This window comes from Lepus europaeus, chromosome 7, assembly GCF_033115175.1.
Source record: "Lepus europaeus isolate LE1 chromosome 7, mLepTim1.pri, whole genome shotgun sequence".
NCBI classification, from domain to species: domain Eukaryota; kingdom Metazoa; phylum Chordata; class Mammalia; order Lagomorpha; family Leporidae; genus Lepus; species Lepus europaeus.
Window position 1 is genome coordinate 77,654,361 of NC_084833.1, and position 17,311 is coordinate 77,671,671.

At 37.3% G+C, this 17,311-nt stretch overlaps 1 protein-coding gene across 3 annotated transcripts in view; it reads right to left on the reverse strand.

Moving 5' to 3' along the window:
• The window catches only part of GRM5 (glutamate metabotropic receptor 5), a 553,498-nt gene that overhangs the window by 145,224 nt on the left and 390,963 nt on the right, over positions 1-17,311 (reverse strand). For all 3 annotated transcript variants that reach the window (XM_062198295.1, XM_062198294.1, XM_062198293.1), the window contains exon 3: positions 11,368-11,603. In XM_062198295.1, the coding sequence (XP_062054279.1) occupies positions 11,368-11,603 (236 nt within the window). The remainder of the gene's footprint in view (positions 1-11,367; positions 11,604-17,311) is intronic.

Sequence of the window (17,311 nt, forward strand, 5' to 3'; positions counted from 1 at the left end):
TATCATGGTCTGAATGCAGGGGTATTAGTTTTCTAAGACTGCCATGGCAAAGTTCCAGAGTAGGTGATTTCACACAACAGAAATGAATTGTTCTGCAGTCTTGGAATCTGAACCAGGTGTTGGCAGCACCATGCTGCCTCCCTATGTCAGTATGGCATCCTCCATTGCATTTTCCCAGCTTCTGGCAGTAGCCATCAATACTTGGCTTTTCCTTGGCTTGCTGTTGCATCATCTCTGCCTGTGTTATCTCGTGGGGTTTTCCCCTTAGAAAGATACCAGTGAGACTGCAGCAAGTGCCCATTTTACTCCAGGTTGATCTCATCTTAACTAATCACATCAACAATGACCCTATTTCTAAATAAGACCACATTATGATGCCCTGGGAAAGGGCACAGATTGGAAACCAGAATAATTCAACCCAATCAAAAAACTTCTGGAAAAAAGGGGAACAAACAAAATTTTCAGTTACTGAAATGATCCAATATAATTAGAAGCGCCAGGAGCCCTTAATATATGGTAACCATTTCTTCCATGATTCATTGTTGATTCTGAGGTTAACTATAGATATAGAAGTTTGAAGTGCCCCTGGGATATCTAGGTGAAAATACCTGTGTGTTAATGTCATAAATGACACTTCTGGAAACTAGTGGAGGTGACAGAGAGAAATCAAAGAAAGGAGATGGTAAATGAATGTCAGTGGGTGACAGAGTATGACTGTAAAAGAAATGTTCCTTAAATTGATACAGAAATAGAATGTTTATGATATTTGGAAGAAATGCCACACTTTGTGAATGGAGACTGCTTAACTTCAATTAGCTTTTTCTTCAAAATATCTCCTGTGATATATCTTGAAAAGAAAAGACAACCCAGAGAATACGTCTCATGTATAACACAGTTAAATGACCAAACACAGGTATGATTGAGTACCAAATGGAGTAGAGAGAAAATGTGGCAGAAAAATTGTTTAATAATATACTGGGTGGGCATTTTTCAGAACAGATACAAGTCCTCTCCAGGCTTGTCATAACCATCTAAAACTTAAAAATTTAATATGAAAACTCTAGAATAAAAGAAATGCTTCTAGATGGACATTAAAGGAAACACATTTCTTAAGGAAGTGGGAAAAAAAGGGAATGTCATTTAAAAAGCATTATTTATGAGAGAGAGAGAAAGAGAGAGAGAGAGAGAGAGAGAGAGAGAAAGCTAGAGAGAGAACATATCCATTTGTTGGTTCACTCCCCAAATACCCACCACAGCAGAGGCTAATCCAGGAGCAGGGGTCCCAAGTAGGTGACAGGGATCAAACTACATGAGTCATCTCCTGTTGCCTCCTTTGTCGCACATTAGCAGGAAGCTGAATTGGGAGTGGAACTGAGATTTCAACCCAGGATTCTCATGAGGAATGAGGACATCTGGTGTTTTAGCCACTAAATCAAACACATACCTTTGGAATGCCATTAAAAATAGAATTAAAAAAACCTTCCAACATAGAATATTATGCTTAGTGAAAATATTGTTTGAAAATAAAGGCAAAAGAAATATGTTTTCAAAACAATATAGGAGGCTATATCTTACTGACAGAAGGCATATATGGCAAGAACCATGGAAGAGATTTCTGTGGGATGAAATAGTCACAAGAGCCATCTAGTGCTGTGCTGTAGCTGGTTAAGTTGCAACTTAACCAACTGCTCAACTTCTGATCTAGCTCCCAGCTAGAGGTTTGGAAAAAGCAGCAGAAGATGGCTCAAATGTTTGTGCCCCTGCTGCTCATGTGGGAGACCCAGAAGAAGCTCCTGGCTCCTGGCTTTGAATCTGCCTAGCTCCAGCCATTGTGGTCATTTGAGGAATGAACCAGCAGATAGATCTCGTTGTCTCTCTGCCTCTCTCTCTATATATATAAATCTGCCTTTTTAAAAGAGATTTATTTATTTATTTGAAAGAATTACACAGAGAGAAAAGGAGAAGCAGAAAGAGAGAGAGAGAGAGGTTTTCCATCTTGGTTCACTCCCCAGTTGGTCGCAATGACCAGAGCTGCACCAATCTGAAGCCAGGAGCCAAGAACTTCTTCTGAGTCACTCACATGGGTGCAGGGGCCCAAGGATTTGCGCCATCTTCTTCTGCTTTCTCAGGCCATAGCAGAAAGCTGAATAGGAAGTGGAGCAGCTAGGACTCAAACCGGAGTTCATAAGGGATGCTGGCACTGCAGGTGGCAGCCTTAGCCACTAAGCCACAGCGCCGGTCTCAACTCTGCCTTTCAAATAAATAAAAAAAAAATCTTTTTTTAAAAAAAAGAGTCACATGAGAAAGTATGGAAATAAAAGCATGTATGAAGAAGAAAGAATGAATAAATAGAGGATGCTGGGCATTTATGACAATGATCATAATGAAACTTTGTAGTACATATGAAAGTAAACAATATGACGATAACAAAAATGTGAAGGGGTAAACACAAATTCTTTGATACATTGTGTTCATGTCTTTTGGATACATACCCAATAGTGGATTGCTGGATTTCTATTTCTAGTTTTTAAATAAATCTCCCTATTCTTTTCCACAGTGACTGCACTAACTTACATTCCCACCAACAGTGTATAAGTGTTCCCCTTTCTTGCCAGCATTTGTTACTTTTGGATTTCAGCCATTCTGACAGGAGTGAGGGGATATCTCATTGTGGTTCTGATATGCATTTTAATGTTGGCTAGTGATGTTGAGCATTTTTTCATATATTTGTTGGCCGTTTGTATTTTTTCTTTTGAGAACTGCCTGTTGAGGTCTTTTGCCCATTTCTTAACTGGATTGGTTGTTTTTGTTGTTGAGTTTTTTTGAAGTTGCTAATATATTTTGGATGTTGATACTTTGTCAAATAGATAGCTTGAGATTACTTTTTTCCTATTATGGTGGATGTGTCTTCACTTTATTGATTATTTTCTTTGCTGTGGAGAAGTTTCTGAGTTTGATATAATGCCATGTGTTTAGTTTTGCTTATGATGCCTGTGCTTTGGGGGTCTTGTACTAGTTGTCTCCTACATCAATGTCTTGGTGTCTTTCCCCTACAATTTTTTCCAGCAACTTCAGAGTCTCAGGTCTGAAATTTAGGTCTTCTATCCATCGAGTTGATTTTTACATATGGCGAAGGGTGTGGGTCTAATCTCATTCTTCTACATCCAGTTTTGCAAGCATCATTTGTTGAAGAGATTATCCTTAGTCCTCTGTATATTCTGAGCTCTGTATATTCTGTATATTCAGATTAAATTCTGGATTCTCAGTTCTGTTCCATTGATCCATGTAATAGTTTTTATACCAGTTCCATGCTGTTTTAATTACTATAGCTTTATGGCATGCTTTGAAGTCAGGTATTGTGATGCCTCCAGCTCAATTTTTCTTGCTCAGGATAACTCTGGCTATTCTGGGTCTTTGTGATTCCATATAAATTTTAGGATTGCTTTTTCTAATTCTGTATAGAATTTCAATGGTATTTTGGTAGGGATTGCATTGAATCTGATTTAGGTAGTATACACATTTTAATGATATTGATTCTTACAATCCATGCGCATGGAATACCTTTCTACTTTATAGTGTCTCTGATGATTTGTTTCATCACTGTTTAATAACTTTCACTGCATAGATCTTCCACTTCAATGGTTAAATTCAGTCTTAAATGCTTGATTTTTTTGTGGCTTTTGTGAATTTTTTTCTTGATTTCTCTTTCAGTGAGTTCATCATTAGCATATAAAAAGCTATATATTTTTTGTACATTTACTTTATAATCTCCAACTTCACTGAATTGTTTTATCAATTATAATAGCTTTTTGGTGGAGTACTTAGGTTTTTCCACGTACAACATCATGTTTTCCACAAACATGGATAATTTGACTTCCTCCTTTCCAGTTTTGATGCTCTTTGTTTCCCTTCTCTAATTGTTCATGCTAAAACTTCCAATACTATATTGAATAAGAGTGGTGAAAGTGGACATCTTTGTCTTGTTCCAGATCTGAGGGGAAATGCTTTCTTCTTCTTCTCGCCATTCAGTATGATATTGGCAGTTGGTTTGTCATATACAGCCTTTATAGTTTTGAGGTATTTTCCTTCTATATATTTTACATCTCCCATTTAGAATATTTTTGTCAGAAGTGGTGTTGAATGGTATCAAATGCTTTCTCTGTAACTACTGAGATGACCATATGGGTTTTGTTCTTCATTTTGTTGATGTGATTTATGATGTTTATTAATTTGTGAATGTTGAACCACTCTTGCATTTCTGGGGTAAGTCCCACTTGATAGTGATGTATAATCTTTTGGATATGACTTTGGATTTGATTTGCTAATATTTTGTTGAGAATCTTTCTATCTATGTTCATTATGGTCTATAGTTTTCTTTTTGTGTCATGTCTTTGATTGGTTTTGGTATTCAAAGAGATGCTGGTTTCACAAAAACAGTTTAGCAGAATTCCATCTTGTCCAATATTTTGAAATTGTTTGAAAAAATACTGTAGTTACTTCCTCATTGTGTGTTTTGTAAAATTCAGTAGTGAAGCCTTCAAGTCCTGGACTTTTCCTTGATGGAAGACTTCTGATTACTACTTCAATCTCATTGCTTGCTATAGGTCTATTTAGATCTATATCTTCTTGATTTAATCTTGGTAGGTTATATGTATCTGGGAATTTATCCATTTCTTTGAGGTTTTCAAGTTTGTGAGCATGTTGTTCTTCATAGTAGTTTCTTTTAATCTTTTGCATTTCAGTGGTTTCAATTGTAATGTCTCCTTTTTCATCACTAAATTTATTTATTTATTTATTTATTTATCTGATCCATATTATTTCTTGCCTCCTGCTGATTTTGGATTTGGTTTGTTCTTGTTTTTCTAAGTCTTTGAGATGCAACATTACATATTTAATTTGAGCATTTCTCTTTGACATTGCTTTTGCTGTATCCTACAGGATTTGATATGTTGTGTTTTCATATTCATCTCAAGAAAGCTTTTGATTTCCTTTTCCATTTCTTTGGTGACCCATTTATCACCCAGTAGCATGAGAAGATACATGGTATGATTTCAATCTTTTTGAATTTACTGAGGGTCCAGGATTGTGATGTTACATGTTAAGCATGTGATGTCAACAGTCCATATGGACACTGGTTAAGGAATCAGCTGATTCACTTCTGATCCAGCTCCCTTCTAATGCACCTGAGAAAGCAGCAGAAGATGGCCCAATTCCTTGGGTCCCAGGACCTACTTGGAAGACCTGGATGACGTTCCAGGCTCCTGGCTTCAGCATCGCCCAGCCCTGGCCATTATAGCCAATGGAGAGTGAAACAATGGATGGAAGTTCTCTCTGTCTCTCCCTCTCTTTTTGTATCTCTTTCAAATAAATAAATCTTAAAAAATAAATTTATTGAGGCATGATTTGTGGCCTAATATATGGTCTGATATATGCCCATGTGCTGATGAGAAGGATGTATACTCTGTAAGTGTTTGGTGAAATGTCTTGTAAATGTCTGTTAGGACAATTTGCTTGATAACATATTTCTACTCCGATGTATTTTTATTGACTTTCTGTCTGGATGATCTGTCCATTGATGAGAGTAGGGTATTGAAATCACCCACTATTATTGTATTGGAGTATATCTCTCCCTTTAGGTCTAATAGAATTTTCTCTATATACCTGGATGGTCTTGTTTTTGGTGTCTATAAATTTATTATTATGTCTTCTTGATGAATCAAATATCATGTCCTTTTAATTTATTTTTATAGTTTTTAATTTAAATTCTGTTTTATTTGATATCAAGATAGCTTCTCTTGCTCAATTTTGGTTTCCAATTGCCTGATATATCTTTTTTCATTACTTCACTATCAGTATGCATATATCTTTGTTTGTGAAGTGAGTGTCTTACAGTCAGCACCTAGTGGGTTCTTGGATTTTATCTATTCAGCCAACATAAATCATTTGGCTGGGGAATTTAAATCCATTTACATTCAAGGTTAGTATTGATAGAACCTGTCATTTTGTTGATTAGATATTTATTATACCTGCTCTGTTAATGAATTTGCTGGTATCGTGTATTTTCATGATGTTTACTTCTAATGTAGGACCCCCATCAGGATTTCCTATGAGGCCGGTCTGATAGTGGTGAATTCTCTGTTTTTGCTTATCTGGAAAACACTTCATTTCCCCTTCAATTTCAAAGGATAGCTTCACTGGATATAATATTTTTGGAAGTTTTTTTTTTTTTTTTTTACTTTTCATTACTTGAATTTTTATTTTTATTTGATTTTTTTTTTAAGACCTTTAATATATCAGCCCACTCTCTTCTGGCCTGTAGGGTTTCAACAGAAAAGTAACCTGACACGTTTCTCTTACTATCTTTTTCTTAGTCCTTAACTTTTTTAAAAAAAGATTTATTAATTTACTTGAAAGGCAGAGTTGCAGAGAGGCAGTGGCAGAGAGAGATAGAGAGGTCTTCCATCTGCTGGTTCACTCCCCAAATTAGGCTGGAGTTGGGCAGATCTGAAGCCAGCAGTTAGGAGCTTTTTCCAGGTCTCCCATATGAGGGTGCAGGGACCCAGGAACATGGGCCAACTTCTACTGTTTTCCCAGGTCCTAGCAGAGAGCTGGATTAGATCAGCCAGGAGTTGATCCAGCACCCATATGGGATGCTGGCATTGCAGGCAGTGGTTTTACCCACTATGCCACAGCTCTGGCCCCAGTGCTTAACATTTTACAATTTGACCACAATATGCTTTGGAGAAGATATTTTTTGGATGAGTCTATTTGGGATCCTTCGAGCTTCTTATATCTGAATGTCCATGTCTCTTTCAAGACCCAGGGAACTTTTCAACTATTTTTTATTTAGCAAGTTCTCAATGCTTTTTTCCATTTTTTTTCTCTTTCAGGAATATCTATAATATGAATATTTGGTCATTTAATGATATTCTATATTTCATGTCAACTTTCTTTACTCTTTTGATTTTTCTTTATTTTTATTTGAGTGGATTCTTTCAAAAGTCTTTTCCTTGAGGTCAGAAATTCTTTTGTCCATTTGGTCTCTTCTGCTGTTAAAGCTCTCAATCATATATTTTATTTCACTGATTGAAGATTTCATCTCTAAAATTTCTATTTTGTTCTTCTTAATGAATATATTTACTTAGTAGTATTTCATTAGTTTCACTCATTGATTTCCCCATTTCCTTAATCTTCCTGTTTTCTCTTGTATCTTTTTGAGTTTCATTACAATAATTATTTTGAATTCTATATCTATCATTTCATAGATTTCCTTCAGTTCAGGATCTAATTTTTGAGGATTATTTTATTCTTTTGGAGGCATCATGTTACCTTGTTGTCTCTTTTTGTCTCCTGTGTTGATATTTGTGCATCTGGTTTAATTGTTCCTTCTTTAAGAATAGGTTTTTTTGGAAATCATTTATTGTTTTAGCTGGAATTCAGAGTATCATTTGGCTTGTTGCTTTGTCTTTGGTTCTAGGGGAGCTCAGAATTATAGTCTCAGAGTGATTTCTTTTGTTTTAATCAATGTCAGCTGTGTCTCTAAGTGATACAGTGTTCTAGTTTATTGTGGGGATAGAAGTATGGCTTTGAGATGAATATGGGTTTTCTATGGTGTGAGTCTTTGGTTCACTGGGAGTTTGCTATCAGTCTCCTAGGTATTATGATAGCCAAAGCCTTACTCTTGGTGCTGAAGGAGAAAAAAGATGGCTGTCTCCTTGTCCCACTGGCAAGCTTGAGTGGGGCTGGGGCTTTTGGTACCAGTTGATGGGCTCTAGGACTGTGTGATGCAGATGGGCCCTTTCTTGCATCCTTCTGGGATATTCTAACTGATGCTGTGGTTTATAACACCAGCAACCCAAGTCCTGGGTCTAGGGGATGAGAACTGAACCTTGCTCCAGTCCTACAGTGTGCCTACAAGGCATATAGGAGATTTTGTTCTGGGTGAGTCCAGACAGGTAGAATGCATCTAGGTTCTTCCCTAGATTCACTGGTTAGACTCTAGTGGGATTGAAAAATTTAGAAATGTTAACATTCCTAGTGTTGCAGGGTACAGTGGGGTCATTACTCAGATCTCCCAGGGAGGGTTGAATTTATTATGGGCTGCTGTTGGTGATAGCCTCCAGAATCTGAGGAATCCTCCTGGCTCACATAGAGTGTACAAGCATAGCTATGGGGCTGATGTCCAAAAACTTCCACAGTTGCAGGATGCAGGAGAGCTGTGCTTTTCTCAACAAATTGCCCCAACTCAGACTGGCTGTGTGACTCTCCATTGCAGTCTGGCACGCTGTGGGGGTGAGGGAGGGGAGGGAAGCAATGCAACTCCTTCTCCAAGCCTGGCAGTTGCTCAGACCCCAGTCAGTGACTCAGGCTGAAGCAAAAGTCAGTGGGTGACTGTGGAATTCTCTCAGCTAAACTGAGTGGTGGAAAGTTCAGCAATTTCTTCGTACCTTGACTTGGTATGGTGGCTCATAGCCAGCAGCTTGTGACCTTGCGAAGCTGGCTGCAGCAGTGTCTCTCTCTTCTCCCTTCTTGTACCATGGAATTTTCATTCTATGTTGGCTTCTCTGCCAAAAATTTCCATCAGAACCCTGGAAATGTGATTCTCCCTTTGGTCTTTTTGTACCTGGAGGCAGCTGAAGGTAACGTGGCTATAACCTATTTAGCCATCCTGACTCTTCCAACCCTGAAAAATTCTTAAGGCAGATATTAAAAATAATGAACTCAAAGAAACATGCAAAAGACTGGAAAAGACCTTTTACAAAAGAGGAAACAACTTTGAAGTAAATGTGTGAAAATGGGATTAATTTCTTGTAATATTCCATGGAAAAGTGATCAAAATCACAATATCATATGCTCATGGAATGCCTAAAATAAAAGAGACAAAATCTGGTAATGACAGGGTCTGGAACAATTTCAACTGCTATTCATGATGGCATGAGATGCTAAAATAAATTTGTGTAAATATGGAAGTAATTGGTAGTAACTGGTAATTGGTAGTGAGTATTTGGGTATCTTATGGCATTCTATTGTTCATATATGAATGATTTTAAGAATGATTTTTCTTCTCATCTTTGACCTATGTGTTGCTATACCATAATGAAGATTCTGTGATTTTTAAACCTATTTTGTTCTATTTCTTTAGTATAGTATATTGGTTAAACTTTAGACAAATCTGAGTTCAACCTCAGTTTCAGTGCTTAGTAGGTATATGACCTTCAGAAAGTTATTTTGACTCTCTAAATCTTGGTTTCTTTCTCTTTAAAATGAGAACAATCATTCCCTCATTGAGAATGATGGAGACATTACATATAAAATGTCCATGTTTATGTACCAAATGCCATCTGTTGTTGATAAGATTCCCAGGGAAGACTAGAATGCTTTCCATTTCTACCATAGGGAGTAGATTCTGAGCACAGCCATCACATCACAGGGTTCACATGAGACAGAGCTACAATTGCAGCATCAGAGGGAGAATTTAACTGAACAGTTTCCATAGAAATACTATTTCCATGGAAATCAATTAGAGTTTTTCAAGATTATATCTAAGCAAGACCTCCAACACAGGAATAGAAACAAAGAACTATTTGTGAGAGGAGGCATTTCAGAGAAGAAGGACTGGAAAAAGAACAGTTAGTGCAAAGGATGGCAAAGACTGGAAAGATTTTCTTACTTACATTGATTAGTGTTTGCTATCATTTTCTTAGTAAGGATGAACTGAGATGATATAAGAGCTGGTGCTTACTCTTTATAATCCCTCCAAAGTAGCTACACAGAGATATCTGTACACATACATAGAATAATAACACAAAGATGTGAATGCTCCCCCAATTTTGAGAGAAAAGAAGTGGGTCATCCTGAAACTGGATTAAACTGTAGAAAATATTAAATTAGGTACAAAGATTAAAGCTGTGGAACCTAACTGACAATGCCATCTACTAACACATTTTTTCATGAAAATAGAAGCAAAAGAAATGAATAAATTCTTGAAGATTTTGGACAAGAGGTAGCAGAATCTGAAGAGGGAGAGAAGCAGACATATCCTCACACTCTGCTTCTACAGTTTCTGGTTTTCTTTTTTCAGTACAACATCCCACAACTTAGCATCTTTCCTCTCCCCACTACTCTGATAGGAAGTTCGTCAAGTCCTTGTTTTATCAAGTTATGACTTTAAAAGACAATCACAAATAAACACTTACTATTTCTATCATTTTGTAAAAGAAGGAACGTTCTTTCCAACAATAGAAACCAACAGAGGATGGATTGACCTTGGAGGCAGAATACTCTACGAATTCACTACACTGATCCCAATTTACTCATTTTGAAGCTGTTATGTGACAACTTCATTGTATGCTGGATTGGTTTTTGGACCTGGATTCTGAACCCACTGTCTCAATACACTCTTGTTTTCCAGCCTCACAGATTAAGGCACCTACACCACCAACTAAAACATTTCAATTCTATGCAAATGCATATGGGGTTCTTATCACACAATGTAGGATAAGTCAATCTCAACGAATCACTTACCAATTTTAACAAACTGAATCCTTTGCACAACTGATATACATATCAATATTGGACTTATCTTGTTATTAGTGTCAAGGTTCTTTTTGGAGTTGCTACACATAATACAAGCCAAATCCTTCATTTAAATATTATTACATCATTCATTGTGTTGAATTGTAATTTTTGTTGGCTTGATTACCTTCCTTTCCAGGTATCAAATCTATGAGTTAGGAATTAGTTTTCCCCATCTTGTACCATTACAATTATAGCCACTTTGGTAGATACTTGTTGAGTGATTGAATGAATAACTTTGCTCAGATATGCTTCCAGAAACATCTTAATTATATATATATATATATATATATATATATATATATGTGTGTGTGTGTGTGTGTGTATCCCTGCTACTTTTCATGGTTTATTAACAGAAGCAGAGGAAATCATCCTTCAACATTCATTGATTGATATTTAGCCATATATGAAACTCTCTATGTCTCCACTGTGTTAACTGTTCTAGATAATAGAAATGAGCAAAATGTAGTTCCTGCCCTCAAGGACGTTAATAATAGTTCCATTCTGAAGCTTGTTTTCTCCTTTTAGCACACTGCCTTACAGAAATATCTGATTTCTCAAATGATATAAATAGAAATAATCTAATCATTGGAATCTCAATAGAGTAAACACTTGCTCCGATATGTTTTTCTTAGTGAGAATAAAACCTGTTTATCACCATAAGTAGCAATACCCACTCTATTTATGTAAGAGTCCTCTCTAACAAATTACAGCCACTATCCCCATGACACAGTTTACTTAAATTGGAGTCTTAGCCTTAACCACTTTAAATGAAACAATAAATCTGCTTACTATTGCAAGTCTTGTTGTATTTGCTGTTCTCCTGTGCAAACCCTTCCAGACGGCACTGAAACCGATGCTGCCAAAATTCTTGAAACCAAGGGTTTCGGAGGTTTGTTTCTGGTCGCAGCTTCAGGTAATAATCATCAAACCACTTGACATCAGGAGATTGGAGCTTGATTGTGATTCCACCAACAGCTTCTCGCTGATACCCATCTGTCACGTCATACCTGTCAGCCCAGCCATCACTATAGGGGAAAAAGAAAACCACAAAAAAACCTTCAATTTAGACCACATATCTTCTGAGCAGGAGTCCCTTTGCTTTCCTTTGCTTTCCTTTTGGAAATATTAGTCATTAAATTGCTACTTCCAGCCACAATGATCCCTCATTACATGTAGGTGATTACTGAGAAACTAACTGGTTAGAATTAAAACGCTTTTGAAACTTTGGAACTAAGAGCACTGAAGGGCACTAATCTCACCTTGAACTGTGGAGAACAGTCTAGTGGTTTTAGCAGGATTTTACTTCTTCTTCTTCTTTTTTTTTTTTTTTTTTTTTTTTTGGACAGGCAGAGTTAGACAGTGAGAGAGAGACAGAGAGAAAGGTCTTCCTTCCGTTGGTTCACCCCCCAAATGGCCGCTACGGCCGGCACTGCGCCAATCTGAAGCCAGGAGCCAGGTACTTCCTCCTGGTCTCCCATGCGGGTGCAGGGCCCAAGCACTTGGGCCATCCTCCACTGTCCTCTCGGGCCACTGCAGAGAGCTGGACTGGAAGAGGAACAACCAGGACAGAATCCGGCGCCCCAACTGGGACTAGAACCCCGGGTGCCAGTGCTGCAGGCGGAGGATTAGCCTAGTGAGCTGTGGCGCTGGCAAAGATTTTACTTCTTGCAAAATAAAATACAGCATATAAGCTGTGTAATATCACCATTCACATTAACTGTTGGGCATTTAATAGCTAAGCCAAGTTAATATATTATTTTCTTTTTCTTTGTAACAATCATTAAAATGTTACTAATTTTTTTAAAAATCCAAAGCATGTCCAACATTAATTTTATCATCCTATGACATACAACTTTTAGTTGTTCACATTTTACAAGGTAATTATACAGAAGATTAAAGAAATGCCTGCTATAAGATGATTCTATTAAATGTTGATTTGCGAAAGCCTCAGTCTGAAATCTTTGTAGTTCATAGTTCATATACTGTTTTCTATGCCATGGATCCTCTGAAATATATTAAAATGTACATTTAAAATCATATTTATATTATTGTGATTGAGAGTTTTGTTGTTTTGTTTTTTTAAAGATTTATTTACTAGCTATTTGAAAGGCAAATTACAGAGAGAGGTAGAGGGGAAAAGAGAGGGAGAGAGAAGGTGCGCGCGAGAGAGATATCCTCCATCTGCTGGTTTACTTCCCACATGGCCATAATGGCTGTGCCATGCTGAGCTAGGAGCCCTGAGCTTCCTCTGGGTCTCCCACATGGGTACAGGGGCCCAAGCAGTTGGACCATTCTCTGCTGCTTTCCCAGGCATTTTAGCAGGAAGCTGAATCGATCAGAAGTGGTTCAGTCAGGATTCAAACAAGCACCCATATGGGATGCCTGCTTCATAGGCCAAGGCTTAACCCACTATGCCACAACGCTGGTCTGGAGAGATCTTCTTTATTTTATTTTATTTTATTTTATTTTATTTTATTTTATTTTATTTGACAAAGTTACAGACAGTGAGAGAGAGAGACAGAAAGGTCTTCCTTCCATTGGTTCACTCCCTTAATGGCCGCCACGGCCGGCACTGTGCAGATCCGAAGCCAGGAGCCAGGTGCTTATTCCTGGTCTTTCATGAAGGTGCAGGGGCCCAAGCACTTGGGCAGTCCTCCACTGCTATCCCATGGCATAGCAGAGAGCTAGACTGGAAGAGGAGCAACTGGGACTAGAACCCAGTGCCCATATGGGATGCCGGTGCCACAGGCAGAGGATTAACCAAGTGAGCCAGGGCGCCGGCCACCTGGAGAGATCTTCTTAACAATGGGCCATCCAGGATGTTAGCAAGTATCATACTCCTCAACGTTACTAACATTCTATGCGCTGATCACTGAGTTATGTGGGAATTTTAAAATAAAGGAGTATGAAATCAGAGTTCATATTATAATGGTATAAGAGTGTGAAAGAACAGGAAAGTATTCTAAGCCTATCTAGAAACCACATGAGACACAATATGGAACATAAAAGACATGTCAGGATGTGTGTATCACATTTGGGGGCAGACTAGGGCATGCAGGAGAATATTCTCAGACTTCTCTCCTTTTTTCTCCTCTTGGAAAATGCACAGCTTGTGTTGTATTTTCTGGGACCCAGCTGGTCTATACTTCTCTTAAAGAGGTGTAAGTACTCTTTAAGCAAATATGAAGTGAAGGAGAAAATTGACAATCTAAAAAATGTGACACCAAAAAGGGAAGAGAGAGGATGCGGAATGAGTTGAGGGGAAAAGTTGACTGGTCCCTTCTGGATGGAGTCAGGTTGGGGTAGGAGGGTGTGGTTTCTTAAGGAGAGGGTGAGGGAAGAGATTTACATTACTAGTGACTGTTTACCTCATTTGCATTATCTTACTTTGAATACATTTCTTTCCTTCACATTTGTTTCTCTGCGAAGAGCATGATCAAATATTCTGCATATAAAACCAATGCCAGAGACAGTATTATGTAAGTCACTAAGTAAAATAACACAAAAGAGTGCACTTTTCAGTACACTCATTAAACCAACTCTCACTTAAAAATTGATAATTGGGAGTTGTTCCAAAGGTTACAGATTACTCATTAAGATAACATGGGAGCCTGAAATGGCTTCAGATAATTTTAAGGCATCTGAGGGTGGAAGAGGAGAAAAAAATAAATGATAACAATGGACCATTTATTCCTCTGAGTCCTCCTCTTGAAAAGACAATATCTCATTAGAAACTACCTATGGTGAAATTTCACAAACTTTTGTGGCAAATCAGGGGAAAAAAAAAAAAAAAAAACCATGCAATATGTTTTGTCCCAATGTTGAATTTGGTTCCTTCACACATTATCATCCTTCAAGTTTCTCATTTTCAGCTCCGGAAGATTTTATTTAAAGCTGACAAGTTGAAATGAAGTGGGCTTGTTTGCCTCATTTTCTCCTTCTGTTTTGGAGGGTTTATTATATCACTGATATGAGAGTGTGGGTCTCATTGGCACACCAGGAGATGCATGGGCGGGCAAACGGGACAGGAAGCTCTGTTTGTCAAGCAGAGCCCCATTCTCCAAGGAAGTGGGAATGTAAATTGCTCCTTTTGTTAACGTTAGCTTGCTCTTATATAACACTATGATTTCAAATATTACATAAGAAATGTAAGATTATAATGGGTGCAATTTACCCTTCACAATTCATTCACTGAGTTTAATGGGGGTTGTGAAAACCTGTCTTAATAAAGTTTTTTGCAGGTAGTATTTCCACAAAAGAAAAGTGTCAGGACTAGAGAGTTTAAACTTACTCATCTCTCATCATATTATTTCTCTGTTTTTCAGGTATAAAGCTCTAAGTTGAAGGGTTTAGAAAAAGATGATGTGTTATTGGTAGCCTTATAGGTCCAAGCTGTAAGTTTAAATAAAGTTGATTCCAGATATTTCCAATCAACAGCCCCCCAAAAAAATCATAAAAGAGTTAGTGTGGAAAGAGAAAATCCTACTATCTATATATGTGACAAAACAGTCATTCTATTTAAACTTTTGGAGACTATCTGCTATGTAATGAAGTGGGTTAAGTGGGATTTAAATTTTATTCCAGATCCTTGCCTTCTACATAGAGAGGCATTCTAAGTACAGGTAATATATACCGTGCACAAAGTGATACAGTTTATTTAACAGGTGAGAAAGCAAACACACACACACACACACGCAGGAGCACAGGTAGAGAGTGGGCCAGAGGGGAAAAGGGGTGGGGAGGAAAATCAGAGAGAAAGCATCTTCAGCACCTCCTATGATCTTGGTCTACAGAGAGAGAAGGGACAGCCCTCCAAATCACTGGCCTCTTTATGATCCTAGGAGGGTAGTGGCTATTCACATGGCACTTCCTCCTCCAGATCCCAGGTGAAGGAGGTAGCAAGAGGAGAATTCTGATTATCAAGTAGGCAGGTATTATACATGGGTATAGGTCAGGACTCATGTTTTGCAGGCACCTCCAGATCTGTGATCCTAAAGTAGCTATTCCATATCAGTAAGTCCCAAGAAAAGTCACTGTATGTAAGTTAGAGGATGCTGTACTGACTTTTGGTAATTAAACATTGACATTGTCATAAATATGCACTTTCAAGATTTGTGTTAAGATGATAGAACATCTCTGAATAATGAGTAATAAATTCAAAAGTCAAATGAAATGCCACAAAAACTTGAACTTTCCTTTCTACTATCTAATGTTTTTCATTATTTTGATAGAGAAGACCTTCAAGATTTTGGCACCACATATATTTTTATCAGAATCTGGGGGAAAAGGAGGAGGAAGATAAGGAAAGAATAACATGTATTGAAAATATCACATTTAAGTCACTTTTTAAAGATTTATTATCTATCTATGCATTTATCACCTTTCCATCTATCCATTCATCCATGCACCCATCATCTACCCAATTTGTCACTCTTCTTATTGGTGGGCGTTTTGCCCATCTTCTGATACTGTAACTCATTCTTTTCTTTTAAGTTTTTTTAAAAAACATGGTTGGTCATCATTATTAGCAAATTTAACTACTTGCTAGAACTTATGCAACACTAAAATAAACACTAGTCACATTTCTATGGTCATTCACAGATATTCCCAGAGTGGCAAAATACTGAATCCCTTGATATCCATAGTCCCATCTGACACTGAGCAAGGGGACCCTCTACTGTCTTTCTTCAGTTTTCATACAATAAGCAACTGTCCATTTTATTGTCTATTTAGTGTCAGGTTGTTTGTGTTTTTCTTGTTTTTTTGCTGGTGGTTTCGCTGCTTAGCATGGCCCCAAGAGAAGTGCTAATGTGTTGTCTAGTGTTCCAAAGCACAAGATGGCTGTCATATACATAGAAAATCCACATGTCAGATAGGCTTCATCCAGAAATGAGCAAAATGCTATTTGCTGCAAGTTCAATGTTCATGAATTAATAACGTACATTAAACCAGATATATTTAAACAGGAGCACACATAAGGCCAGGTTATGTATTGCCTTGTTGATGAAAATGTGACTTGAGGCTTAGAGCAACTTAACTTGTCTTTTCTCTAGGAGCAATCATCAGTATTCAGTAACTTAGTGTTTGCCAAATGTCTATAGAACATTACTGTAAATGAGACTGGACTATACATGCAGTCTTAATCTGGATATTGTTTGAGTCGGGCTTTTTATCTTTCTTTGAATATAGAAACAGAATAACTTGAGGAAATATTCAAAATTGTAAAAAAAAAGATTCTTAGCTTGGAATAATTAAAAGAGTCATACAAACATATATGCTCATCCTCAAAATGCCTCCCCAGTTGATGCTTCGATTCCGTTAAATCTTCCCTGCAGACTTGTTAAGGACTTCCTCATCTAGCATGAATTTACTCTCATTTTCTTCTCAAGAATGGATTAATAAAAATATATTCTCCTTCTCTACAATCTACCCTCCTCCCTTTGTCCTTTCAACCTCAATTTCCATTATTTCTCATAATTAGCAACTCATGAAAGTTTAATTTTGTTTTCAACAGAAGATTCTTGTTTAAAATATATCTGACTATGAAATTATCAAAGATTCTCTTGTGTATCTTTAAAAGTGTCCTTCTTTTCTTTAACATTTATTAAAAATTGGAAACCATTATACTTAGTGAAATATTCCAGTCCCAAACAGACAGATACGGTATGCTTTCCCCAAGTCAAGGTAACTAATAGAGTACCTAGAATGCAATATATTGGAGTCACATGGACAT